Below are 26177 nucleotides of genomic sequence, written 5' to 3'. Positions count from 1 at the left end.
GACTAATCCGAATAAATATCTCTCAGTAGTCTCCTATTCACTGTTTCCTTAGAAGAGCAAGGAGGAAATTTTCTGCTGGTAGCCTTTCCAGCTGTATGACTGTATTTCATGGGAGCACATTAATTTCAACACCCCTTTGCCAGGGAAGCCCAGACAGGCCTGCAGGCCAGGAGGAACAAGGAGGACCCCTCAGAGCCCCTTGGTCAGAGCACTGGCTTGGGGTAAGACTGACCACAGACCCAACCCTATTTGATCACCAGATGCGTTCAACCTACTTTTTTCACCTTGGATCACTGCAAGTCAGGCTTCTGATCCAAGCTTCTTCCCCCACAAAACCCTGCTCTAGCCAACTCAGCTGACCTGGAGCCCGGCAGGGCAGAGATGTGAATTTACATATTGGTTCAGCTGCACCACTGAAGCTCTTAGAAACTTAGAAAACGTGCCTTTTTCAAAGTTTAATTAGGCACTTCCTTATTCAAGTACCATTTTATTTCCTAGAAAGTCACGTCACTTTTGAAAGTAGGATTTAGATGCATGATGATGTGGAAAGAATTCAGAACAACTTCGTTTTGGAGACATTAACCAGTCCAGTAGCTCACCTGTACCACTGACCCATAACAGTTTCATTTGTTAGCCAAGTCTCTTACCACTGATAATCAAGTGAATGCTGCAGAGGCCAGAGAGATCTGTGCATTCACACCTATTTAAATCATACAAACTATGAAGGTCTAGGATTAAAATCAGAGGCTGAAGGATGGTGTTCAAAAGCTAGAAGCTGTACTTCTAGCAACACTCAGAGAGTTGTCTTCCTATGTTACACTTGACATGGAACATATCAAACTCATAGAAACACAGACTCATAAAATGGCTTGGGCTGGAAGAGACCTTAAAGATCCTCTGATTCTAACTCCCCTGCCACAGGCAGGGACAGTTTTCACTAAACCAGGTTTCTCAAAGCTCCGTCCAGCCTGGCCTTGAGCACTGCCAGGGATGGGGCATCCACGGCCTTCCACCCTCAGACTAACTCCATTCTCTGTATCATGCCCTCAGTACACAAAATAACTAAGACTCAAAAGAGCAACATTAAAAAAAGAGGTTGAAATAAAAGTAGAATTAATCTGGTGATACAGTTCTCGCCACCTTTATCTACCGACTCCTTTTCTGATTATATAGGGACAGTTGCACCATCTCCAGAAATATGGAGAAAGTTCCCTTATGCATCTGGACTTCTTCTTTGCTCTCCATGAAATGCCTTTTACTCAACCCCTCTGCACTTTTCATCCCAAGCACAGAGTATCTGACCCCACCTCTGCTTTTTGTTGTGAAACTGGAACATGCCCAATATTTCTTCCTCTGTAGACAATTTATTTTTAAGTCCATGGCTAAGAATGCAGCCTAATATATTTTAAAACAAATGTTCTTGGTCATCATTTCCATAATATTTCAATCCATTCACAGGAAATATCATTCAGAACAGCAACAGAATAAAACCCAACGGTTTTCTATTAGCAAGTGCCCACAGCTCTTCATTTTGCATCTCAGCAATAATAAAGAAATGCAGTACCAAGAACTTGGACAAAGACTGACTCTTTGCAATAGCACTAATCAGAAACTGGAGATCTCTCTGAAAGGTACACCGTATTCCAGTGGCACATGGTTGCTCAGCTACTGAAACGAATGCTTAGATTACATTATCTTTATTACAAGCATGACAGACCTTAGAGGTCTTCAAATAAGTTTAATACTTACTAGGAGATAATACAGGTCTAAAACTCAATCGCCTTCCTCAAACAAATTCTCATTGATCCCAACTGGCCTGTTCTCCTAAGGAAAGTTCTCTGTTCCTGGATGAGGAGAGAAAAGGTCTCCTATACTGTAATTCCCAGTTGCTTCTTAAAAGTACATCATACATTCACAGAAAATGAAGCTAAATGCCTTCTAACTTCTAACAAACTACTTCCTTCCTCCTACTTTTTCCCCTTAGCACTGATAAATAAAGGTAAGTGTATTGTCAGTGGGGCAGATGCCAGGTCTGAAGTGACAGGTTAAAATGTTAAGGTTTTGTAAATTAAACTTTCATAAATGCCAGGCCACAGAGCTACTCCACAAGTCTAGGTAGGCAACTTCAGTCCCAACTAGCAATTATTCCTTGCTTCTATGCTTCCTGCATTACACTTTGATACAAAAGTGCTACTGCCACATAATGTAAAAGCAGATCAATCTCTCTACTGCACTTAGGGATCTTGTAGGTAATAAAATACTTTATTGACTAAATGTATCTTACTGTGTGCAGCTACTGGAAAAAATAGGAAATGCTACTGCAAATAGATTTCCACTAAATTGCTACATTTCTTCTTTCCTTTAGTTGAATTATTACTTCTGCTTTGCTCACTGACATGTTTTTTTTAAGTTCTTTCTACTAAAACAAGTCGGAATAGGATGTATGCGAAATAGTAAAAGTTATGCTGCTATTTTTCATATGGAATTATTCAAAGCCACACACAGCATAGGTTCAAACCACAAATTCATGACCGAACAGACTTTCAGTCATGTTGCCATGAACTTTTACCTACAGAAAGCCGTCAGGAATCAGCTACTAAACACCACTGTGAGCAGGTCAGAATAAAACGTAACAGGATAATGTCAACCTGGGATTGAAGAATTTTGTAAAAAACCAAGTGGTAATCAAAACATACAATTGTCTGACCTGTATTAAATGTTTTCTCTCAACTCTATTAAAAGGTTAAAGACAGTTACAAACGCATTGTTTTCTAAAATTGGCTTAACAGAGGCAACATGGGCAGAATCATGGACCATGTCTGATACTCGAAAGCTATAGCATTTGCTGCCCTGATGAGACTGTGGTTTGCTGGCTGCAAAGAACAGGATTTCTCTTAGAGAATACACTGCACATGACAGAAAGTATGTGCAGAAAACAGTATCTCTGCCTCTGTCTAAATCTTTCACATCCACACACTGGACTCTCTCTGAGTACCTGCTGAACCCTGAAGAGGAAAGGACATTCATCACCATGGCCATGGAGCTCTGAAGGACACCTACCTTCTACAGCAGTATTAACAGGACATTAAGTAAGAAAAGCAATTGCACCTACACAGTTACTTTTGCAATTAGATTCCCTCAGAAAACCTACCTGTCATCACTAATGAACAAGCTCTTACCTCATATTCCTGGCAGAGTCCAGTGGTCTCAGTCCCAGGGCTTAAGACACAGCCTTCTGGAGCCCCTGGGTGCTCCAGGTGACTGAAGCAGGTGACTCCCAGAGAAGGGGTATGGACATGCCACTGGGCTACTAGTACTTACATGGGACAATCTATCCAAAGAAAATGGCTAAAACTCCCAAGGTTTCCAGGCACAAATGTCCTATCTTGAAAAACAACATAAATCCATCACGCTGTTGGTAATACCTTACCCCATCCCAAAAGCCCAAACCCCAACAGTCCTTGCCTTTTCTAATTCTTGTCCATCAGGGTAAAAGGCTTCTATTCCTATGGAAGCTCATTTTTTCAAAGCCATTTCTCTTGCTATCCATGCAGTTCACAGAGCAGAAATCTATCTTGGCTCATGAGTGCGGTTGGTTTCTGCCTAATTGCACAGGGGTATAAAGTCTGGAGTCTCACTGGCAGAAAACAACTGCTGCAGTTATACAGAAAAGCTGTTGCACTGAGACCATACCTTCCTGTGCCAGAAAATCTCCTCTAGCCCTGACTGTCCATGAAGCATCACATCTGTGCTGAGATACAAATGCTATGAACCAGAGCGCAAGTTACAACTATCAATGGCTTTCATGCACAGGGTGGAATTCATAAAGTTATATGGGGATATTTCACACATGGTTACAAGCATGCCTAAAAGCTCCAAACTTCTCACTTACTAATAAATAAAGAAAAAAGTAACAGTGATTCCTTAACTTCTGTTTCTGGTTAACACTGACGATGAAGAACTGTTAATAAACCAACAGCAAAAAGAAGACAAATACCTGGTAAAAATCTGTTACCCTAAAGCAGAGTCCTGTGTACTGATTTGAGACAAAAAAGCAGGATTTTCCAAACACACCTACTGTTTGGATATGTCTTCCATGATTATGGGCTATTTGAAGTCCATAAAAGAAGTAGCAAGGAGTGCATAAAATGCCTTTACTCTTGGCTTTAGAGAAAATTAGTAATGGAAAAATTCATCAAATGTCTACGTCATACAAATTAAACAGTCAAAACCACAACACACAGTCAAGATCTTGTTATGGGTAAAACATTCCTGTGTATGACTTTACAAGGTCAAATTTTTAACATCCACAATTATCTATAATTTCTCAACACAGTAAAATACTTCAGCACCTTGTTGTGAAGATTTTCCAAAGGAGCCGATTTCAGGATCACAGAACTATGGAATGGTTTGGGTTGGAAAGGACTTCTAAAGATCACCTAGTCCAATCTCCCTGACATGGGCAGGGACACCTTCCACTAGACCAGGTTGCTCAACCTATCCAACCTGACCTTGAACACTTCCAGTGACGGGACATCCACAACTTCTTGGCAAGCTGTTCCAGAGTCTCACCACTGTCACTGTAAAAAAATGTCTTCCTTATGTCCAATCTAAACCTCCCTTCTTCAGTTTAAAACCACTGCTCTTTGTCCTGTCACTGAAGGCCTTGGTAAAAAGTCTGCCTCTGTCTTTCTTAAAAGCCCCCTTTATATGCTAGAAAGCAAGGTTTCACAGAGCCTTTTCTTCTTTAGACTGGACAAGCCCAACCCTCTCAGCCTGTCTTCATAAGAGAGGGGTTCTGGCCCCAGGAAGAGCGATCAGAAGTGACACCCCAACACACACATCATGTTTAATGGTCAGACACTGGACAGAGATATACTTCCATCTCCCAGGCAGAAGACTCATGTAACGTGCAGAGAGAAATGCCACATGGCACACAGAGGAGAGCCGTGATCCCTTGGAGGGCAAAGATGGTCTAGAGCATCAAATCACTAGTTTGAGTGAAACCTCTGGGGTGAGTGAACACTTACGCTTTCAGCGTTCCCCAAGTTGCCCAAGGAGCATCAGATGGAAGGGCTTGCCACCATCTTCAACCACCTACACAGCTCCAGAGGAACCTCCGAAGCACATCAAACTAAATCTGGCAGCATTTTTAGTAAATAATGTTTTCCATTAGCTACAAAAGCTATAAAATTAAAACTTCTGGTCAGTCAATGCCCTTCTGTTTCCATTTACGGTTAAGAATGCAAAAACTTGACCATAATTTCTTTCCCAAACTCTCCTCATCCGGTTCCAATTTTGGGACAGAATTCAGCCTAGTCAAAAATATTTTTAAACAATATGTGGTTTATTTATAATCAGAAAAGTGATCTTAGTAATCATCAGAATTACTAGAAGTTACTAAATTTAAAACACAAGGACTGCATTTTCTTCTGTCCCCACACAGAACAGCAGATTGAGCAGAAAGTCTGAGTGCTGCTGCACACAGCTCAACAGAATCCCTTTCCTCTATGAACAGCTGCAGCCAGAGACAGAAAAAAAACAAAAAGCAAAAAAACCCAAAGCAGACAAACAAATGCAGTGTTAGGAATGGCAAAAAGCATGAAATAAATAATCTCCTTTATATATTCTTAGCTCACCTTGTACTTAAAAGTGCTACTACCCTGCCCTAAATGATGACTGTAGAGGGAAATGTAGCAGTGGCAATAAAAATGGTAAGATTAACAAAATCAGTATCATTTAGGTCACATAAGAGCCAAAGGAGAAGGGACACTGTAACTCTATGTAGAATAAAGGAGCAGAATTGCAAAAAAACAGCCATTCAATAAAATAAAGGACAAATTGAGAAATGTACAAGAAAACAAGCTTTCACTAGACACATAATATACTTGCAGCAGTCATTATGAAAAGAAGATGCTGACATTAAGAACTAGCAAACCTCAAAGTTGGAATTATAATAAAATCATCCAGCGGAGTAACAAAAGGAAAGCCAAGTGGCAAACTCACATGTGAAAGTAAATGAGAGATGAAGGAGCGGCAGATTACGACTGGCATCTGCTCAGTAGGGAGTTATTTTACATTGTCTGCTGAATCTGCATCTGGTGTTAGCAATTCTCAAGAAAAAAATACAACACCCACAAAAAAACACATCAGTCCCCACCACCCTGAAAACAACAGTAGAAATGTGCTGAGTGACTCCACCGCAGAGTGGTTTCTGTGTTCTATGCAGTTTCTGGAGCAGAGCCTGCCTGCACACACAAAATTCCCCTGTGCTGCTCAAATATATCAAGAACACGTTATAAACCCTGCTTTACAGACAACAGGAACCTGTTGGATGATTTCCAGACTAACCTGAAGAAGCTTTCAACATACACTGTATTATGTTTGAACAGGAGACTGTCTTGTCTTCCCAAGTGAGCACTGCAATCTGTCATGCTTACTCCAGCTATGTGACAGTCTGCAAAAGCAAAACCAAGACTAAGGCTGTGCTCTGACAGGTATTTCTGGCTGCAGGTCAGGCGTTAAGTGATCTTTCAGTGCCAGCGGCTGTCGTCATGGCTATCCCTACCTGGGGCAACCCCCAAAGGCCTGCTGGTGTAACAGCACAGCAGCCGATCTGTGTGTCAGCTCTGCGTGAGGGATGGAGGTCCCAACCAGAACCAAGCTCAAACACTGTGTGGAAAAAGTTGCTTGAGCTGAGATCACTTCTTCTTGCCACATCTGTCCAGATGTGTACCTCCTTTTGCAGCCCAAGTCAGATGTAGAACAGAAATCAGGCATTTCCCATAGGAGGCTTCAAGTGCACTGGCTTTAATGCTGAATGAAGTCTAACCATGATTCAGTTAGTTTTGACTCTCAGTACTCCCAGATTAGGACTATAAAACAGCCAGGGGATTCATTTGCCTTTGGAGTATAAATGTTGAGATTTTGCCTCCGCTAAGACTTTACAGCAGTACTGCAAATGCCTGCTAATTATATCATGTGAGAGACAGAGAGAGAAAAATCATTTTGGTAATGAAGACACTGCTTCCTGGTAATCCCTGGATGCTAATCTCCATTTTATTAAGCATCATTTCCCGTTCCCCCATAAACACACTGAACTCATGTGTCTGACCAATAGAAATGAACTTTCATGGCAACTAAACCCCATCCCTCCTGCTTATTTATTTCAATCAAAAGACCCTTCCCAGCAAGGCAAACAGCCTAGTTCCAAGCACAAGTAGAGGAAATTACAATAAATGCTAGCAAAGATACAATAAATTTGATGTTGATGGCTCCTAAACAGTTTCACAGAGGATGCAAGTATGGAGGGGAAAGCTGTTATGTTCTCTCTCTGCTCAGAGAGCTGGATGGTAAAAACTTTTCACCTAAATTCAATTCTAAAATTGTAGTAAAAAAAAAAATCCAAAACAAACCAGTGGCACACAGATTTTAGATTCTTTCCGTATCAGTGTCCTTCCAATTTACAATGGGGCTGTGATGACATGAATGAAGCAAGAAACAAACTCAAATACAACTGGAGGAAGACTGTAAGAAAGCTATCACTTATTTAAGATCTGGAGAGCAAATGAGAACTTGACACTCTAATGATCATAGAATCATAGGACAGTTAGGGTTGGAAAGGACCTTAAGATCATCCAGTTCCACCTCCCCCCCCCCCCCCCCGCCATGGGCATTGGATAACACTTCAGAAATAAATCAATAAATCAGGCATTAATTGTTTTTTCCGTCATATATGAAGAATTGTTTCTAATGAAACATACACAGTAAGCCCCACTCACATTTCACATTCAATTCTATGTTTTCAGCTTCACATGGAACAATGCAATTGGACAAATTTAGACATTAAAAGTTATTTCCATAGGAAACTACTTAACATGTAAACTTCTTTTAACCAGTAAATTCTTTTAATTCTTCTGACCTTGCCATTGTTGTTTGGCACCAGAAAACATGGTAAGCTTAGGAAAGGATGAGGGCTTGTCTACAAAGGCAGCTATTCTTTAAAAGTCGCTTCCCTTCCAATTATTTTATACCATGTTAAGCTTTAGAGAAGACAAAGCTGAAATATGTATTACGCAAGGAGATGCAGGAGATGCTTCACTGGAACAGAACACCTATCCTATGCCCTCAACATTCAACGTGTTGCTGGTAGCCACACAAATCTGTTTTCTGATGTTCTCTCTTTGAGAATAGCTTAGTTAAGATACTGCCTTGGTAAGACACTAGCAAATATTTTTGCTCCATTTATGAATACATAAAAACACATCACAGCTGAGACTGCTCTTACTGAAATACTTTTCAAACAAAAATTTTAAGTATTTAATTTGCTTCTACCTAGTATGCCGCACTGTAAGTCTCCTTAGCTGAAGCTGTGGCTCACTTACAATAAGCCACATATGCAAAGATCAATTTAATAACCACGAAGCAGGTGGGGACATGGAATACAAAGCCCTGACACCTGCTCAGCAGTTGGCAACCCACTCTAAATCATACCTGAAATGCTATTTTTCATCTTTTATCACTTACTTATTTTTGGTTTCTCTGGATAGATCAGAAGCTCTCCCTGTCCTTGGGTACCTCCTGTGTCTTTAACAGGATGCCCTCTAGTGCATGGACTTTCCCACGTCTGCCTACATAATTGCCTATTGAACTCAAAATCTGTTAAGGCAGCCTGGGCAGGGCACAGTGCAGGGCCAGCTCAAGCAATAAGGAAATGACTAGAAGAGAACTAGCAGAGACAAGAGGAAAAAACTACCTACAAACCAACAGCATAGAGCAAAAGTCTCATCTCACTGTTCCCACCTGAGCAGCAACCACTAGGAAATGGAAGTGACTCAAATGCAAGTGCATTGGCTTCTACTTCTGCATGATAAACATCTGCTGAATTGCAACTGTAATTTTATCCCCTTCATAAACAAATTCAGTGAATCCTTTCTACTAAACTGCAAGATGCCACACAGTGATGTTAATGGTCTCTGTAAACAAATATGTGGTTTATTTTGTTCACTATAAATTAAGAACAGAATTCAAACATTGGACCATTCCCACCTACTGCCATGCAGTGCTGGTAATCCCTCATTATTTTAATAAAAAAGCTGAGGTCTTGAGTCAGCCAGCTCATCTTGCTGAACTACAGCACCCACAGAAAGCATATTTGTTTGACCTAGCACAGATTTATTATTACTACTATTATTATGTTCTCACATCTCTCATTAACTTTCATTTCAAACTGATAGTGTCACTTCCTGCAAAAGCATCAGCTACGATGCACAGTATAGAATTACACTAGCGTATGCATAAAAGGATACTGTGCCATTATAGACACACATTATGCATTGCATATCAGATATTTAATGCTTTTCTTCCAGTTAGCAAAGCACTCTCTGGTTTATTACTATGATTATTATAAAGAGTACATAAATAAGTACACTTTAATAAGTAAACAAATGGCTGACTAAAGCACCTAGGTGATGAAATACCATGGACGCTTCTAAAAACGTTATCCTGCAGATATAATTCCCAAATAAACTAATGCTATAAACAAGATAGTTTTAAAACCCATTTATTTCTACCTCTAAGACCAAAGGCGGATAAAAATCTAAGTAGGGGAAAAGGAAGAAGACAAAGCCCTTAGTTAAAAGGCAGACTCAGGTACAGCTGGTGAGGGTGCATGTGTATGGTACTGATTCTGTAAAGAAATAAAAGTACATGTAGAGAACTGCAGAGCTCACCCCAAACAAGATATATCGGCACCTACTCCATCAGTGCAATAGGAGAAAGCTCTGAAAGGCTAAGCCCAAGCCCTGCAGTGCCTGTGGTTTCGAGGCCCTGCAAGGGGATGTCAGCCCCCTGAGCACCACCAGCCCCTTTGCTCCGGAAACGAAGGTGCTTGTGAGAAAAGGCTCCATAAAATCTCATTGCTTCCAGCATCCTTCTCCCTTAAATGCTGCTCTGTCACCTCAGATTAGAAAAGAAATGTGAAATTAAACAAGAGAGGTTTTGGTTGGCAGGCCTTTCGTTATTTGTTTACTGTTTATTATTGATTTTTGTGCCTGTGCAGAAGGATCACGTGTGTGTGTGCTGGAAAGAGGATGAGTGCATCTACTGAGGGCTGAGTACCCAAGGGAGCTCAACAGCCAGAGCTCTCTGTGGATTCTCTCTGAGCCTAGGGTTTGGATTGTTTGGGTGGGTTTTTTAAACTAAGAAAGTCTCCAGTGTTCATCCTGGGATGAACCACAAACTCCTCTGTCACTCCAAGGGTCCACTGCAAAGATACAAAGGGGTAAGGATCTGGAGTGGAAGATCTGAGACCCTGGGTGACCCCCAGGGCAGCCGCTGACCTCCCAGTGAGCCAAGCTGGGTCACCATTTACAGCTACAGACCCACCCTACAATAACTGGCAGCTGGTCTCAGAACAGCCCCAGCAGCCCTGCAGTGAACTGGAGTCTAGAAGACCACATGAACACACATGTTATGGCCATCCAAGTAGAGGAACTCCACTGTATCTAGGGAAGAATGGATTTGTAATGAAGACATTACAAGATATTAATTTCAAGCCTGTATTACAAGTTCACCTAAGGAAAGAAGCAAATGGTGCTGACTGGTCCCACACATCACTGGCTCTGCACCCCAACTGACAGAGCATCTGTAGAGCATCTGTAGACCTAGACCCTCGAACACAAGGGGGACGGTACTATACAATTATTCAGAAACCTAAATATAATGACTTTCCTAATGAGGACGTTGTTCCGTAAGCAGTCACTGCCATCTTGAATGGGGCCTGCAAAACAATTGGGAATTTTAGATCTGAGTTTTAGAAGACAACAGAATAGTACTTGAAACTCCTGAAATTTTCAGCTGAGTGCTTTACTAATTACTGGGTTTGGCTTACATCATGTAAAATTCATGATATTGTGATAAAGCTTACAGTACCTTGTAAAATTGAAACTTTATCTTCCAACTTCAAGAGCTTAACGAAATGTGTGGGAACATAATTGATTAAAACTCTTTAAACATAAAAGCACTTGAGAAACTTTGCAGTTTAGGCTTCAACAAGTCAGCTTTTTAACACACAATACTCACTAAGTATGTGTATTTAACGCTGTCTAACATGCACTGCTATCTGTTCTCTGTTTCTTAATGTGCTGTGATGTTCCAAACAGAAGAAGTCGGCGAATGTGCAGACCTATTTCAGATTGCTGAGGAGTGTCTGGGAGTCGATCACCCCCTTCTACCAGGGCCTAATGTCAAAAAACTCTTGGGTCAACACAAATGTGTCACTGGAGTCAGTAGGAGCTTTGCTGACTGCTTCCAAGAGGCCAGAACTGCAACACAGCCTTTCTCAAAGTAATCATGGAAAGTTAAATTCCATTTCTACCTCACAGACACCAACCTATCAGCTAAAGCTTTCAAATAAAGCAACATCAGCCCTGCACAAGTAACACCCACAAGACCTGGGATGTTCAAAGATTCTCCCCTGCTTTGGTGAGGACAAAAAGCATACAAATAAGACGGTATCTGCTAGAAGTGAGACTGAGTTATACCTTAGGAGTTGTATAAAACCACTTAATATATATCTAAATAAACACAGTAAACCAGTAAGATTAATGGTTTATTATAAAATAAATAGAGACAACAAGGTAAGAAATAGTAGACAGTAATCCCAAAACAAAGAATACTTTTAAATGGCAACAAAACTGCCGAATGTAGAGGAAAAAAATAACAGAAGTGCAAGAAAGGAAATACTGTCACAGGAGAAACAGAGATGTGATTCAAAGAGCTTAACACGTTCAAGACACGGCTGAGTGCAAGATGAAGGGAATATACATAAATCATCTTATTGAAAGAAGTGGCATTTGAAATATGAAGCCCAGCATCAAGACAGCTTTAATAAACTGATGAAACTCCCCAAACTGTGCCAGAGCACCTCATATTTCTATATTTAATATGCACACCCAACTACTGACAAAGAAGTACTATGTGAAAGTTCAGAATTTTAAAGATAACAGTAAGTTAAGCACCAGAGGTAATGAAAAATTGGATAAATCACAAAATAAATCGTGCCAGACCAACCAGACATGTCACTTTATTAAAAATACTCAATCTTCTAGCCAAGAAAAATGAGTAGCACTAAACTGTCTGGATTTCAGTAAAGTATTTGACAGTGCCATAGGAAGTTGTTAAAACAGGAGACGTGGGGAAGAGAGAGAGGAACTGGCAGAGATGGAGAAACCTGCAGCTTGCCTGGGAGCACTGGGCTATGAGGAGAGCCCATGGAGCTGTCAACTGAGTATTTTGAATTACTGTGTATTTTCATTACCAAAACCAGAAGGCTGCAAAAGAAGGTTGGTATAAGCTGCCAGAGAAGACAGATCAAAGTTAATCGTGCAAAGGGCAAGGGACCAGTGTGGGTTTGTGCTTGCAGCTGGTCAGCATGCATGACCACATACTGCTACAACTCACCAAGGAGACACCGACACCAGAAAACGCAATTTTAACTGCATGACTACACAGCAAAATATTTCCATTGGAAGGAGAAATGAGTAATTAGACTATGTAAGGCAGTTAATGAAGCCTTCCCTTGGTGCACAATGTACAATGCTGGTTACCCAGTTATGAAATGGATAGAAATTACAAAATGTATCACGTTAGTATAAGCAAGGACATCCAGCTGTTTTAGGAGAGCATGCTAGGATAGCCTAACTGACTCAACCTCCTAAGGGGAGGACAAACAGGGATAACCCCATGTGAGTGCATTGGGAACCAGTCATGGGAATTCCTGGCAGTAGTGCAGTTTCTGAAGGTAAAGGAGATAGCTGTCATGAGCACAAATGCATGCAACCCAGCCACAAATACATCTGGGATGGATAAGACCAAGGTTTCTAACTGTCAGAGCTATCAAGTTCTGAAAAAAATCTTTCAGTGCAGTGGTTTATGGGAAGATAACATTAAATATGACTGAGGATTTGGGTCAGGGATCCAGAGAGCTCCATCCACCTCTCTAGTCCCACACAACACAGCTCCAACCTACTCCCCACAGGAGGCAGGGAGCGAGAATGAAAACCCCGGCTCCTGAAGAGCCTCAACTGTAATACAGGTCAAACCCTCACCCACCAGGTGAATCTAGGGAAATCCTGCAGTATGAGCACCTTCATAAGCCCTGGAGGTAATGACAGCTCCTCATGGCTTGTGCTCCCCTCAAGACTACATGGCTTTTGGGGCTGCTGCTAACACAGCTCTGGTCAACACTTTTAAAGCATGGACTTTAGACAATGATTTCTGAGAAAATGTAGGACAATATTTATTGCTAAGGAGATTCTCTTGTGTTGTATCAGTCCTCCTTTGTTCAGACCGAAGAGCTGACAGATGGAGATCGGGACCGGTAGACACTTCTATACCACCCAAAGCGGCCCAGTGCAGGAGCCTACTCTGAGCAGGCAGATAAATCCATCAAGTCAAGCAGTACTGAGGAGACACTTCTGGCTCCTAAAAGCGGTAGTTCTGCATCAGTGCAGCCCTGCACGAGGCTTCCTCAGGCCTCCGTCTCTGCAGGGAGAGCTCCTCAGCTTGGCTGAAGCATCCTGCTGCTGTGTGGCTGGCTGCTGCTCAAGCAGGGGCCCGAGTTGCGCTCAGGGTCTCTCTGTCCCCTTGTCCCCTGCACAGGGTGTGACAGGCCAGCTGCACGCCTTCTCCTAATGGGGTCTGGTTTAACCTTCTCTCCAAAAACTGAGGGAATGGCTAGTCTGGGACTCTAAGCCGAGACCTGTGTAAAACATACCAGCTGGGCACACTGCTATCAAGTTCACTTTGGAATAAAAAATAGCAAGAGAAAATTCACATGGAAGACTAGTGGATCATATAACCTTGCTCCAGACCAAGCCACGCTGTCAACAATTTTCAGTCCTCGACAAACAACATACAAGCAGTGCCATCAGAACATTTAGTTATATGAAGATCAACATCTACGACACTCTCAGGTTACAAGCACATCTTCTTTAGAAGTGAATGGCAGCTTTACAAAATATGAGGATGATAACATTTATGGTGCTTTAAATCTGATCTCTGAGTGTCTCGGCACTGAGCACAAGACCTAACATATCAGCCTAACAAACTTGACATTTAGCAAGCCAAGTTTATTTCTAGAAAGTGAGCTGGAAATTAAATCTCATGGTTGCAACTGGCACGCTGTGCAAAAGAGGAATCTTAATGATGACTGCATTTAATTTCTGCCCTATAGCTTTCATCCTTCTAATTGGTATATTTAAGTGCACTTAATCACTTAAGCATTGAACCTACTGCCGTGGTAAATCTCCAGTTTAGACTCCACAATAATAAATCTTTGTCTTCTCTCAGCAGCTGGCGAGATGATTTAGACTTTGAATTTAGGTCTTTTCCTTAGGCTTAACAGTAACAACTTGTTTGTTCTGCCTGCTGAAAGCATGACATTAACTCCTGTTTTTAAATGCATTATCGTTGCTTAAGCTTAGAGCTCTCGATGTTAAAATCGGCTGCCCTTCTAAGAAGCACTTCTAAGTGCCCAACTAAGAAACACACCAAAAAAAAAATACAATTAGCCTGTGCTGGGAGTGTACAAAGCAACTTTAACTCATTAGTATTTACACAGCATCACTGGTCCACATGACACTTCACAGACACAAGGACAAGCTGGAGTTTACAACACAATCTTTCAATAGATGCCTCCAGTGCCACAAAGAGCTGATTTAAAAACAGGTGGAAGTAGCCTTTGGACACTCCTCCTTTTAAGAGTTAATGGAGGAGTAACACCCCTGAAAGCATCTCACAGTCTGGCCACAGCACCAAGCTAGGTTTTATCTTGAATTCTGTGACAAATGACCCTAAATTCCTGAAGTAGCTCTGGTAAAAAAGTTAAAACTTAGATGCATCCATCAAATCACAAGAGGGAAAACTGCCTTTGAAGAGGCTGTGGCCTCTATCCCTTGGTTTTGCTACAGGCTTCCTGCAGTACCTTGGTAAAGTATTTAGGACCCAGTTATTAAGAATTCATGCATATTAATTATCTTTGCAGTAAACCCCTGGGCCTATACTTGCAGAACAAACCATGCCATTAAAGACTGGTAGCATCAGGGTCTCATTTCCCCATGCCATAGCTCTCCCTGTGCAGTTCAGCACAGCTCTCAGTTGCAGTCACCATACCAACAGCTGCCTGGAGTGGGGCCTTGTGTTTTTAGGTATAAAATATGTTTTTAACAACTAGCCTTGTTATAAAAAAGCTGAATTCTGCCTTGTTGCGACTGCTGCACTGAAGACTGCGCCTTCATCCTTTTCTGAAGGGGACATTAATTTCAGTAGCTTTTAGTCCAGAAGAAACTGCTCAGTCATCCGAGTCACCACTTGAGTGGTTTTGTTTGCTTTACCACTTGCCAACAAGACAAATAACCCTCCCTTCAGCACAGTGCTTGCCAGCTGACCGAGCTATGCACAGAAACCTTGGACTCGGTGGGGACGGCGGTCTGGCACATGCACTGAAGCCCTGCACATCCGGGGACTATTGGAGCCGCCAGGCTTGCACAACCTACCTGCACGCTGTCAGTGATTGCTTCCAGCAGGATGTGGGGGTTTTAAACTCAGCATGATAGGGTTTTTACTAGCCAGCAATCCTGTTCATTAGATTTCAGTCCTGGTCCTCCCACTACTGAGCTTGGCAATCCCCATCACACTGACAGTCTCAATACCATGACAGTGAGATCTGCAAAGCCATAGCATCACTTGCCATAGCGGCTGGGTCCAAACGCACACATCTTCAAAAGTTTCCTTTAAAAACAAACTTGGCATGTGCATTACTCTGGATTCAGCTTGCAGCCACCCATTTTTGTAACATTTGTCTCCCCTATAATAAAAGTTACTTAAGTACCTGCTATTTTTCTCCCATCTTATAGTTACAGTGCAAGCAACCAGCTCTCAATTCTTTGTTCTATTCAAGTGAGGGCATTGCAAGCAGCATGTCTTACAGCCAGGCTTCTTCTTCAGACCACAGTAATTTGTCCCCAGTTCTGCCAAGGGCAACACATGCATTTTAACCCCAAATATTGAGGAAGTTCACTATGTTTGCCAACCAGATTAAAGCACTTACTCCTCCTTAGCTACAATCGAGTTCTTTTATAGCTTCTCTGTGATTAGATAAAGTTTGAGCTTCCTTACACTAGCAATGTGCTCTGTGTAGTTCCTCTCAAGAGATGCTGCAGTTTTCAGAGCCCACTCTAAACCACAGGCATACTATTCCCTCACAAATCCCTGTTTTAACCACCAGCATCAACTTCCTAAATCCTGCTAAGTGTTGCCCTCCAGGCAGGCATTATATCCTTCCATCTTTCAGTTAATGTGGAGCTTTGGCACTGAATTATGTATTTCTGAGTCCTTTAGGCACTAACACCACTGAGCACTTCTTGTGTCTTTCACAAATGCAAATTCATGATCTGGATTTTTGCATTTGCTTTGCTTACAAAATAACCACATACACAAAAAAAAATCTATTTTAAATTTTTCCTTTACTTTAGAATCACAGTATTTTCAGGGCTGCGCAGACAATTAGGACCTACAACCTCTGTGAACAATGGAGCTTATGTTCTTTCAGGCACCCAGCGGATGCTTTGGGAAAATCCCATTGCATATATATGCAGTTTTAGGAGGACTCCTGAAGATTTCCATCAGCACACAGAGGACACCAGACTTCAGTCAGAAGCTGGCAGTACAACTCTGTGCTTGCACATCAGCCAGTGTCACAGTAAGCTCACTCCAGCTTTTATCAAATGTTGTTTTGAAGGCTCTGGCTTACTCATTTACCCTGAAATCCTGGCTGCAAATCTTCCAGAGTTCTGGCAGTATTAAAGTCCATTTCTTAAAGCAGTGTTTTCTGAAAACCTTGCATTTGCTACAGATTTCTCTGAGTTTCCTGAACTTGATGCTGACTGAAAAATTAAATTCAATCAAAAAAATCAAACTCCTGAAGAAATGCCCAAATTGACAGAAAACCAATATCACTGTACGCTGCATCCATCAGGAATTGATCTAACAAGTTTTGTTAGGGCTTTTTCCCCCACAAGAATCCAAAGTTTCATCTATAAAGACTTCTGTCAAAAATAACACTGCTTTCATGCATATCATATTCTTTTCCATAAAAATTAAAGGGAGAGTTTCCAAGTGTACCACACTGAAAATACACATGCTTAAAACGGTTAAAATCTGTTCTAGAGTAACCTCTTGAGTATTAGCCTATATCCAGGCAACAACCAACTTTTTGCAAAACCCCAAAAGGCAGACCAGAGAAATCTCTAACATCCAAACCCTGCCTGGAGGCTCAGCAGCCACTAGGACTGCTCACAGTGCTGTAACTGATACAAGTGAAGACAGAGGTTAACAGTAAACAAAACACTGTTTACTTTAATTCCATTAGGACTGCAGAAAATAAGACCAGTATTTAGGAAAGACTTCATTTACACTCTCAGAAATGCAAAAATTACAAGAAGTGATCTGGGCACAGTGGGTAAACTATCAGTATAGCTGGTTTTGTGAAATCCAGATGCAGAATTAATGCTGACTTTGTCAGAAGCGGTCGTGTATTTAAAATTGTGCTTTCAACACTCAAGTTCATACAAACCAAAAACCAACCTACACTGTACTTGCATCTTTTTATCTTTTCCATCTTTTAGTGGCACTGGGGTTCTGTTCCAGGTTTCCCATGGACAGGTTACCACACTCCTGCAGCTCACACAGCAAAACCCATCTCACCAATGGCACATGACTTTGAAAGAAGGACAAGCAACTACCAGCAAGCCCACAAACATAAAAGTAGCTGTCTTTCAGCTCTGCTCAACAGAAAGCAGCTGCTCACTCATTTTTAATCCATTTGAAACTCCCCAGCCTTGGTCAGGTTAATGTTTTCCAAGACTCATGGTTAACTTCCTGGGCTTAAACTCATGAAGGGGAACGATACCTCCTGACCATGCTGTCAAGATGCTATCACCGCAAACACACCCCAACATGCCCAGCAGCACCAGCACCAGTGCCCACAGCCATGCTCCCTGGCCCAGGGGGGACAAACCCCCTGGCATCCAGTCCCCCAAGAAACCTGCTGCCCCAAGAGTGGTTCACCCATCACTGTAGCCTGGCCCACATGCAGCTCCAGGCAGACAAATATCACCAGCAGGAAAGAATGGTTAAATTTTAATACCGGTGAATGTTTGCTGCTGCTGCCTGAATTTGAGACCATGGGAATGAAAGTTACTTATTTCTCACACCGTTTGTAGCACATTGTACCAGTGTCCAATATAGATCTGCAAGGTCAGGAAGCCAGAAATGGAACACTAGAAAGATGAGCTTCATTGAGAGCAACCACCACCCTCAGACAGCATAGCCTAAACCTGACAGGCACTCTTCACCTCCTCCACATCCTGCAGTATTTCTGCTTACAGAATCACACCCAGCTTTCTTGCATGGTTAAATATTGGAGAGTTTTCATAACATGAAGGAGGGTTCAGTGAGATAGGAGTGGTCCAAGGGCTTTACTCACTGAAGCCTGTGAAATGTATACATCAGTGAATGCATTTGAGGTGGAGCAGATCACCATAGCCTCTGGCTGCCTAAAAACCTCTCTGCTGTGGGTCTTCACAGAGATGGAAAGAAAAATGTTATCCTTATTTCACAAGGAACAGAGGAGACACTTGGAACACATTCTATCTGCTCTGTCCTGCCCATGCACGCACAAGTGAGGAACCTGGTGCTGGCCAGTGCCACAAGTGCTGCTGCACATGACCCTCTTCCTCCTCCCCTCCAGTGGCTGGCACCATGTGCAGTGTTTCAGGCTCTGGGCTCTAAGAGAAGGCTATTACCTGGTCACAAACCCCACCTTAATAAAAGCCCTGAGTAATTATTTCAGCAGGAACGCCATAATGATGATTTAAAAACTCATACAGAAGAAAGGCAGCATGCTCCTCAGAACACAACTTTGTCACAGCTACCAGTTCCCCACCAAGGTGATGTGGTCTTATTCCTCCAGCCATGGTTCTCCTGGGGCTGCTGACCGCGGGGCCCAGCAGGACAACATTACTTGCTTTCTTTGTTGCTGTAGGTTTCTAACCTCCAGACAGTCAACCGGTGGCAGTATAGGGCCTTGCTCTGGTGCAGCTCAAGTGGGATGTCCCACACAAAGCTAACACTACTTCACAGACACCGACAGAGCTAGATTCAACCTAGAGCTCGTACCACCAGCTTTACGATTCACACTTTTAGTAAAACAGTTTTTCTGATTTCTCTACCTTCAGCAACGCAAAGGCTTCCTCCTGTCTGCCTCGTCACAAGCCAGTGGTACTTACTGCTTGGTTATTAAGCCCATCTTTCTGTTGCACTTTGAAAGGATACATAAATGATCAGAATCAGTTTAACTTCTGGGACCCTCTCCTTCTTCAGGCATGATCAGAAAGCTAAACTTACTTACATCGGTAAAAACAAGCCGGGTTGCCCATTCTTAGCAGCGGTGTGCCCTAGTTCAGATTAATGTGGCGTTCAGAAATCATGGGAGTGCCAACACGGGAGGAAAATACAGCACATTATACAGAATAATCATATTTGTTCTAATTATTTTAGAGTACAATGATAACACCCATTTCCTCAGCTACTTGCTCTGTATTTGGTATTTTAGTCCGGCATATTAAGTCTCCTCTCTTGCCTCCTGGCTAATTGTACAGTTACAATAGTTCAAGCACTCCTATTCAGAAAGGATTTTATGATATGCTTTGAACATCAGGCTTCAACAGAATGCAAAAAACATGAAACTGCACAGATTTTTAACATAATTATCATTAATATATTTATGCAACAGACTAGATTTGCCTTTGATTATACCACAGTAATGTACTCCACTGAGGATACTGAAATTAAACTTGCCCTAAACTGCGAGAACTTCCAAGCCTGGAAGCCCAGTGAAACACACAGGGCGAGTGCTTACAATACCATGGATGCCAACGCTCTGGGTGTGCACACCTGTACATCAAAAGAGGTGGAAAAAAGGCCCCATGCTTCACCTTAATAGAAGTGGTCTATCTGCCCACACAGCCCACTGCCCAAGTCCTTGCTGAAAACCCAATTAAAGCTGTATGCACACCAGTGGCTCCTGTTCCGCCACCTGATTTGAAGACTTCCAGCCGTGGGAAACCCAAAGGTTCTTTAGCAGCTGATCATTAAAAATTAATGCCTAATTATGACTAAATGGAGCTTTCACTCTGCTTCCAGTCATCAATTCTTATTATGCTTTTCCTGATTAAAAGGTCGTTCCTTCTTCCCCCATTACAATACCTCTTTACTGTAATTCAGTAACCACCCAAGCAAAATCTCTTATTCTGATGCTTCTCTCAAGCACTTTTCCACTATTTTGTCCAGCTTTTCAAATTCCTTTCAAAAAGACTGACATCAGGCATAGAAAAACAAAATCACACAGCAGCACAAAGTACCAGCCCCACTGACAGGTACCCTTCCTTACATGCCATGCTTGTCCTTACTACCACAACAGCTCACTGAGGACTCAGGTTAAGACGTTTGATCTAAGTATCTAAACCCTTTTTAAATCTCTATCCTGTGAGGTGCAAATCAAACCTGTGGCACTGCGTTTCTCCCACCGGCTGCCTAACCCTGTGTCTGGTGGTACTGAAAACCAGTTTGTTTGACCTCAGCTTACCAACAGATCCAGCTTGTTCTGGGAAAATGCCCAGTCATTGTTTTTAACCACCATACTATTTCTTTATGTCATGCAGAAGTTTTATTAGCAACATTTATACTTCTATTTTCACATCACTGAGATATATTTGATTAGTGTCACATCAGGGGCCATTACTTTATGAGCAACCTTAAACCAATGACAGTACCCTATTGAGATTAACTGGGGGAAGGGGGGGAACACAATAAATCAGATTGGTTTTAATCCATTCACAAAAGCTTTGAAAAACAAAAGAAAAAACCTTCAACCCTCAGCCAGTGCTGATCTTTTAAATAAACCGAATTTAGGAATAGATGATGCATAAAGGCCATATTGTGCCTATTGTTTTCCCTTGGTAACTAATTTTCATCAAGTATTTTGAGACTTACTGTTAATTTCTTCAGTCTTTTTAACCCCAGTGATACTTAAAACACACAGTTGTGGAAAATCACTCCTATTTACAGATTTTATTCTGTCATTTTGCTTGCATTTGGGGACATCTCAATGAAAACAAAGATGACCATGTCAGGGGTGTTGGAACTTGATGATCTTAAGGTCCTTTCCAATCGTAACTATTCTATGATTCTATGATTCCATGACTCAGCTGAATGCAGACCCAAGTAACATTTCAAATGAGAAACTGCATCAAGAATTAGTTAGTTTAAACTAGTAGTGAACGGACAAGGGGGAATGGCTTTAAGCTGAAAGAGAGGAGTTTTGGGTTAGATATTAGGAAGAAGTTCTTCACTGTGAGGGTGGTCAGGCACTGGAATGGGTTGCCCAGAGAAGCTGTGGCTGCCCCATCCCTGGCAGCGTTCAAGGCCAGGTTGGATGGGGCTTGGTAAAACCTGGTCTAGTGGAAGGTGTCCCTGCCTGTGGCAGGGGTTGGAACTGGATGAGCTTTAAGGTCCCTTCCAACACAAACCATACTATGGTTCTGTGATTCAAACTCTGGAAAAACATCACATGGGCTCGATGAGGTCTCAGATGGATGCTGTGATTATTTTCCAATGGTGAAAATGATAATATAAAGCATTGTGACATTTTTGCTTGACCGCCATGGCCTGCAATGTTTACCTGGGCCATATGCATTACATCAACTATTAAGACCAAAGTAACAAGAATTACATCTTGTTCTAATCAGTGTGCAGCAATGCCAAAACAAACAGGATACTTACTCAAAAACATATTGAGCAAATTTGACTAAAATTGTATTTAAAAGTAATTTTAATTGTGTTTATACTTAAAGTGAAAAGTGCAGGATGCCACATCATTTTCTTTTTAATTTTTTAATTTTTATTTTTATTTTATGCTGGATTTGCCAGCAGAGGCTTATCAAATGAGAGGAGGGCAGAAAGACGGACAAGAACATTCAGGTAACATTTGGCCTCCCAGCAGCAGGGGTGCCGCATGGGTTACATCTCATCTGCACCCATAACAAATAGCCTTCCCCCAGAGTGTGCGTGGGGGAAACTGAATGATGAGACTACATAGGAAGGAAAAATAAGCAATTTCAAGACAAAGACGGAACTGCCCAATTCAGACTGGCCAACACTACCTAAGTTAGTTCTGATTCAGTATAATAGCAGCATACTACCTCATTAAGGTAGTTATTAAAGTTCTAACACTTAGGACTCATTAAGGTCCTAACAGTCAAAGCAAAGTCCACAGCAACAGTAATAATCTTCCAGTAAACTTGTGTGCTCACCATTTGTCATCATTCAGAAGAATAAGCTGATATCTATTTTTTATCAGAAACGTAATAAAAGTTTCAATCCTATTGAAAGAATACTTGAGTGTAATATAAATTGTATGGGAAAAGGTATTAATTTTACTCCATGCACTCCCTGAATACAAGCTTATTCCACATAATAACCAAGATCCTTTTTTATCCTTCAAAGAACCCAAGAATTTTCCACAAATGTAATTTCCCTTTGGAATCCCTCAAGCACACATATGCCACCTGCTCCTAAGAAAACTCCCAGAAAGAATGTGCTGCCCTGCAACTGAAGATGGGTCTGTATTTACATACTTACTCAGCCTACATCAAAGATAAGGCTGTTACAGAAATGAATTGAGACCGGGAGCATACGTGATGCAAATTGCTTTTGGTTGTTCCTGACTGAGGCTTGTGAACTGAACACACTGCAGTTTTTACTCAACAGCCCGAAGTTCTCTAGTTATTCTCAAAAGTACACAAAAAGCACAACACTGGGGGTGGGAAGGGAAGTTTTGCTATTTAGCATTTATGCAATAAATATAAAATGCAATAAATAAAACCCAAGCCCTGTAAAAACAGCTTAAGCCACTACCTGAAAAATCAAAAGTGAAATATTTTCTCAAAGAGCCTGCTATCAAAACTCAATTTGTTAACTCCCCTAGTAAAAGTCCAGCCTGAAATACAACTCCAGCAAGCTTCAGCTGGTGCATGCCCACGGTTTGCCCTATCCTCCCGAAGTCATCTTGACCTCCCCACCTCTACTAACAGCATTAAAGAGGAGACAGAGAAGCTCCCCCAGTGCCACCGCAGCCCTCACACCCCAGAACTCAGCCTGAGGGCACAAGGCCCCAGCAGAAAGTTTTGCAGCATCCCTCAGGTAACCCGTTCCAGCAGCCAAAACAACTGGGAGAATTATAAATCCCCAGCGGATGATCTCCCTGCACACCCTCTGGGTGACGCTGGGATTGCTCCAGCCTGTCCCTGCCGCAGCACAACTACTGTAAGGCTCTCAGATCCACTGGGGAACTCTCAGCTGAGCTCTCTGCGCACCTTCAAGCCCGCTTGGGGCTGGCTGGAGCAAGCACAGAGCCCACGAAAAGCAAACACTGGATCCCATCCGCACCACCAAGCCACGGAGAAACCCGCTGCCTCCGGGTACACCCCCCGGCCTTAGCACGACAGGACACCCAGGCTCCTCCGCGGGTTTTACGCCGATCGCGGAGTACCGCGGGGAACGGCGGGGTTCGGGCTGCCAGGTCAACCCGGCATCAGAGAGGGCAGCAACCGAGCCCTTCCCCCGGGAGGCAAGAGCCCCCCGGGAGGAAGGGGACGGCAGCTGCCTATGGCGAAGAGAGAGCACCGTGAGGATGACCGCACTCTACCTGTGGTTAAATTGTCATTGATCTTCAGGGGCACCCTTAAGATGTAGACCAGGAAGAGCATGATGAAGAACCACAGCGTCCAGAGATAAGTCCAGGACCAGACGATGCAAGACTTGAGCTGCTCCAAAAATCCCGTCCCAGCTTCAGCCATGTTTTTGGAGGAGGAAAAAAAAAAAAAAAAAAAAAAAAAAAAAAAGGGGGGGGGGCGGAGGTTTGAGCCCAACCCAGACGCTGCTCTCTGCTGCCACAACCTCCCAGAGTGCAGGCGGGGCACGACCCACCGAGGCGCCTTTCCCCCTCCCGCCGCACCGACCCGTGCCCCCGGGGCGCTGCCCCTTCTCCCAGCGCCGCGTCCGCAGCTAAAATGGACTCCTCCGGGCACAGCACCCCCCCGACGGCAGCCGAGCGGGTGGGGGTTTCGGCAAAGCCACCTCAGCGGCAGCTCGCCCCCCCGCCTCCTCCTGCCTTCGAGGGGCGGGGAAGGGAGAGCCGAGACCAGAAACTTCGCCCGGCGGTCCCCGGCCCCAGGGGGTGTGTGGGGAAGGGACGGGACGTGCTGCGGCGGCAGCTCCAGACCTGGCCCCGGGCGCTGCCACCCCCCCCGCCGCTCGGCACCCCGCGGTCCCGGCAGCTGCATGATGAAACGCGGGGAAACGGCGAGAGGCTGCGGGGGGGAGGGAATGGAGAGGAAGGGGAAAAGGAAGGATAGGGAAGGGAAAAGAGAAAGAGGAAAGGGAAGAGAAGAGGGAAAAGAAAGAGGAAAAGAGACAGGAAAGGGGAAAGGAAAAGAATAAAAAAGAGAATAAAAGAAGGAGAATAAAATTAAGAAAAGAGAAAATACAAAAGAGGAAAGAGAAGAGGGAAAAGTAACAAAAGAAAAGAACATAAAATGAAAAAAAGCCGTGCAACTCTTTTCTTTATGATTTTCAACAAGAATTTCAGGTGGTGTTTTCATGCACCAGGACTTTAAGCCTAAAAAGGGCTCGTGGGATTTCCTGGGTTTTTTTTTGGTTGTTTACTTGCTAAGCTTCTTGCTGGGGTAATATCTCGGGCTTAAAACTGCAGTTTTGCTTGTATTTGTGTGTACCATGCCCACAGCAGGGTCCTGAACTGCAAGCTCTCCCCCTCTCCAACCCACCTTGGAAGCCTGGATGCACAAGGAGTGCGTGTCCTGTTAACTAGCGTCAGTACAGCAGAAACTTCGTGCAATTGTGCTTGGGTGAAAAACACCTCTCTTGTTCCAGGGCTCTCTCGCAGAGGTGTTGCTTCATGGGACAAGATTTGTCAGCAGAACATGGCAGAAGTCCCGGGGCCAGCTGACACAACCGATCCCTGCTTCTTTCTTTGACGTTCCAAGGGTTACACACATTGAAGTAGGCATGCACCATGAGTTGCAGTTTGTTTGGATTTCTCTCCCTTGTTTCCACAATCTCTGTCCTGTAGGATAACATTTTCCAGCATTTTAAGAAACAAGCAGCACTTCTTAAGCAGTACCAAAAGAACAGAAAATTCTGGAGAACTTTTCCAACTGGTAATAGCCACTCTCTCCTGGGATTTTCTAGTCTGCCAGTGAAAATGTCGTCATGGGGAAAAACATAGTTGCTTTTCCAGAGTGTTTGCAATACTTAAAGACATCAAACCAAAATAAATGTGTAGTTGTACAAATCGATCCCTCCTCATGGCAGCAAAGGCACCGCATTACTTCTTCCAGACTATGCTATGGCACTTGAAGCTGGATGGGGAATACTGGCTGTGTCTTGTGTGTTTGACAGTGAGGGGGATCTTCCAGTCAAGGGACTGTGGCCTCTGTATGGGAATATTGGTGCAGAAGTTTTTCCTGCTAATAAGTCATAACACTTTTAAAATTAGAATACACAGAAGAACTGCAAAAAGGTCATTTAAAGTTTAACTACATACCACAGAAAACCACATTTCAAGTATTTTGCCTTCCCCTTCCAGTTAAAAAGGCAAGAAATGCTTAACAGATAAGTCATATCTAAAGAAGTCAACATCGTTGCATCATGCAGTTATTTATAAATCAAAATATTTACCTCACATTCTCTTTTGTGTTAGTAAAAAACCCAAAACACTAAGATATTTTTTCACTTTTACAGTTTTTCCTCTACATATTTTAATTTTCAGAACATTAGTGCTCATATCATAGAAGTAACTGTGCTCAATGGGGCTTTTTTAAACTTTATTTTTGTAAACAACTCCTTTTCACTCTGTTAAGCAGTCTTTTATTGAAAGATTGGAGTGGACTCAGTTGGTTTCTTCAGCTATGCTTTATATATATAGAAGATGAAAACACTGTGAACTGTGCCCACTTAAAACACAGTTAGTAATTTTA

General features: G+C 42.7%; 1 protein-coding gene across 2 annotated transcripts in view; it reads right to left on the bottom strand.

Annotated features, from left to right (window-relative positions):
- The window catches only part of ST7 (suppression of tumorigenicity 7), a 151715-nt gene extending 127354 nt beyond the window's left edge, over positions 1-24361 (bottom strand). The window contains exon 1 of one of the 2 annotated variants that reach the window (XR_009963035.1): positions 23828-24361. Coding sequence is in view for 1 of the 2 variants with exons in the window: in XM_062609615.1 (XP_062465599.1) it covers positions 23828-23978 (151 nt within the window). In the remaining variant the exon portion in view is untranslated. The remainder of the gene's footprint in view (positions 1-23827) is intronic. The other variant, XM_062609615.1, reaches the window with a different exon arrangement.
- Between the last annotated feature and the right edge of the window lie 1816 nt (positions 24362-26177).

The sequence above is a fragment of the Pezoporus occidentalis genome, unplaced genomic scaffold, assembly GCF_034315485.1.
Source record: "Pezoporus occidentalis ecotype Australia unplaced genomic scaffold, CSIRO_AGI_Poc_V1 ctg14, whole genome shotgun sequence".
In the NCBI taxonomy this organism is placed as follows: Eukaryota; Metazoa; Chordata; class Aves; order Psittaciformes; family Psittacidae; genus Pezoporus; species Pezoporus occidentalis.
The sequence above is the reverse complement of the archived record's forward strand: the minus strand, read 5'-3'. Positions and strand labels throughout refer to the sequence as shown.